The 3,252-nt window shown below is 50.8% G+C and overlaps 1 protein-coding gene across 1 annotated transcript; it reads left to right on the forward strand.

Moving 5' to 3' along the window:
- Positions 1-1,647: 1,647 nt before the first annotated feature.
- On the forward strand, positions 1,648-2,964 carry J4E78_004913 (uncharacterized protein; the record flags this gene model as incomplete). Its single annotated transcript, XM_049365538.1, has 3 exons — positions 1,648-1,868; positions 1,917-2,162; positions 2,223-2,964. 3 exons carry the CDS (start codon positions 1,648-1,650, stop codon positions 2,962-2,964), a joined length of 1,209 nt encoding a protein of 402 aa, XP_049223339.1.
- Between the last annotated feature and the right edge of the window lie 288 nt (positions 2,965-3,252).

A 3,252-nucleotide genomic window follows, 5' to 3' on the forward strand; every position in this document is an offset into this window, starting at 1 on the left:
AATCTTATCTTTTAGTAAGCTTTAATGCGTAGTAGAAATTAGTTCTATAATTAAGTAGCTAGGCTTATAACTATTAAAGCTAGAGATAATTAATAATTAAAGATAGATAAGTATATTATAATTAATTTACTACTAAAAAAAATTAAAATAAAATCTCTAGCTATATACTTAAGAGCTAAGCAATTACGTATCTGCGATTAAGCGATTATAACCGCTCTCTAACTTCAACAAGATTGGAATAATCGCCAACAGTTATTGCATTGTTAGTCGTCTCCTCAAGCCACGAAAGTATGCTCTCTATTGGGTTCCATTTGCGTCGTTCGCTCCGCCGCTCCGCCGCTCTGCTTGGGTTTGCTCGCAGCCCGATCCAACAGCGCACGCTACACTTGTTCAACAGTATCTGAATCTAGCAAGGACAGGCCTCGGCATATGCCGTGTTCCGTCCGGTTGTAAGCATACGCCCCATCTACCATCTACTTCGATGTGCTTTTCGTTCGAAGGCGACGCACCGCCAGGGATCCTGATCCTTCAATCAATCGAATTGGACGCCAAGGACGTCGCCGAAGCTCTCCCAAGCTGATCTACTTAAGCATCACCAGTTTTTACGAGAAGATAAATGGCCGGCTTCTTACGCATGGCGCGAAGTTGATGGAAGCCTCTGTTGGCATGCATTTTCAGCAAGCGCTATGCGCCTCCATACACGCGAACACTACCGGAGAGTCTGCCGCGCTGTGCATTATATGAGGTATCGCGCATCTCCTTGCGAATGCCTCGATGCAGAATTACGTGGCGCAGCTGACGAATACCACCACCTCAGGTGTACTGAGTAGTAATCAATGTTGATGTCCTACAGTTTCATCGAAACATGTACAAGCTTGGCAAACACACCTTGCGCCCGGCAGAATCCTACCGAACACCAGGGGTATCATAGCCGGTATTACATACGCCATATTGTCCGGTTGGGACTATCTGGCTTGCAAGGGATGAATAACGGCAACGACGATCTTCCTGTTGCCAATGGCACATACTTGTACGCTGACCACGAACATCAAGAGCTTTGGGCACTTGGTCTGAACCTGTTTGTAGCTTTCGACACTTTCAACCTAAGAGACGAGGTATCACGAGGGTCTTCGCCATCGCACAACAGAAACAACCTTTAGAGCTTATTACGGGGAAAGCTCGATCTCAAAGTAAATCGGAGTTGATTTCACAGTCCTGACCAGGCGCCTTACATTGCATACAAGGATGCTGACCGCTTCCAGTTGACTGCCGCTCATCAACGCGGTCAGATGCAGCTCAGGTCTTGGACATCAAAAGTATGGACTCTGTGACCACTCGTGGCCACCATGAATGGCATGCTGCAGACCCCATGAACAGGAATGGCTGTTCGTTGAGATAGTCATGATATTGGAACACCCTTGCACAGCAGTATTTCGTCGGTACGTGTGTTGCATGCCAAGGGTGTTCATTACAGCAGAGCTTTGTAGAACTTCGCCCCACGTCGGGCAACCCTCTAAATAAATGACCCAGCACATGCAGTAGTATGGCACGGTTGATGTTGGCCTGCATTGGAGAAGGAGGCTGATCATGGTGCTCGACATAAAAGCATTGAGATCCGCACTTAGCTGAATCGCCAGAAATCAATCGATGGCAGGCATTGCGGTTGTCAAGGCCCTTGTGGCATCTCTGTCTCTGTTCTCTAGCGCTTCAGCATCTCCTTTTACTCAGAGGCAAGACACGCTTACCCTCGACGGCGTCCAGAAGCAAGCTCTCGCAAATGCATACAAGGTACTGGATGGGACGCTGTCAGACGGTCTGACGAGGCCTGCGACATGTAACAAGGACACTGTTGCTGTACGCAAAGAGTTGTAAGTAAATTTGGGCACTGCCACGGTCATGATGCTAACACACGATAGCGGCGACCTCACGAAAGAGGAACGGAAAGCATACACCACGGCCGTCAATTGCATGCTCAAGGCGCCCTCCAAACTTCCTGCTGGTCAATATCCTGGAGCAAAGTCTCGCTATGAAGACTTTGTTGTGGTGCATATGAACATGACACCGACGGTTCACGCCACCGCAAACTTCATGCACTGGCACCGTTACTACATATGGGCTTACGAAACAGCGCTTCGCACGGAATGTGGCTACAAAGGCTACCAGTGAGTATTCTTCTTTAGATCTTGTGTAAAGCATACACTAACCTCGCCTACTCATCACAGACCCTACTGGAACTGGGCCAAGTACACCGATCTCGTTAACAGCCCCATCTTCAACGGCGACGAATGGAGCATGGGTGGGAATGGTGATCCAATCGGACCGCATGCAGGCATGAGTCTATGGCCGGGTGAGACGCTTCCTGGTGGACCCGGAGGAGGCTGTATCAGTAAAGGTCCTTTCACCAATTTGACCATTCGTCTTGGTCCCCTCGCGCCCACCATGGACCCTAAACTCAACATCCCACCAAACCCACGCGCCGATGGCTATGGTGACAATCCACGTTGCCACCGTCGCGACGTAAGCAACTTCTTCACCGAGCGCTACCTCCGGCCTCAAGATCTTCTATTCCATATCACCACCAATAAGGCCATTGGTACCTTCCAGGACACACTCCAGACCAACGCGACGAACAGCCTTTCAGCGTTGCACATTGGCGGTCACTTCTCTATCTGGGGTGATCCTGGAGGCGATGTCTATGTGAGCCCTGCGGAGCCAGCCTTCTGGTTGCATCATGGTCAGCTGGACAGGCACTGGTGGATGTGGGCCATGTATCAAGAGAAGGAGGTCAAGTCTCGCACAAGCATGTACGAAGGCGGCACCCATTGGTCGATACCCAACAGTCCCAAAGGTAAACCGACAGATCAGCAGGAGTTGGATGTGGTGGCACCGCCAGGTCAGAACCACATCGCGAGCAAGGAGTTCTTCTCTACTACCTCGGGGCCGCTGTGCTATGTATATGCTTAGATCATGGTGCTTATCACAATACAACGTTCGTTCGTCCCAAAAATTGAGTCTATCATAAAACGCGTATGAGTTGCGTACCTACCTGATTTGATAGAGTTGCTGGTCGTCAGTTCCTAGAAAAGACACCCTGATGGACACGTGATGACGAGGCTCTAGCGCGACGCGTCAGACCATCCGCAATCAGAAGCGACAGATGACATCGCCAGTCTCAAGACACTCCGCGCGGGGGGGGGGGGGGGGGGGGGGGGGGGGGGGGGGGGGGGGGGGGGGGGGGGGGGGGGGGGGGGG

This window comes from Alternaria triticimaculans (genome assembly GCF_023758025.1).
Source record: "Alternaria triticimaculans strain BMP 0046 chromosome Unknown scaffold_5, whole genome shotgun sequence".
NCBI lineage: Eukaryota > Fungi > Ascomycota > Dothideomycetes > Pleosporales > Pleosporaceae > Alternaria > Alternaria triticimaculans.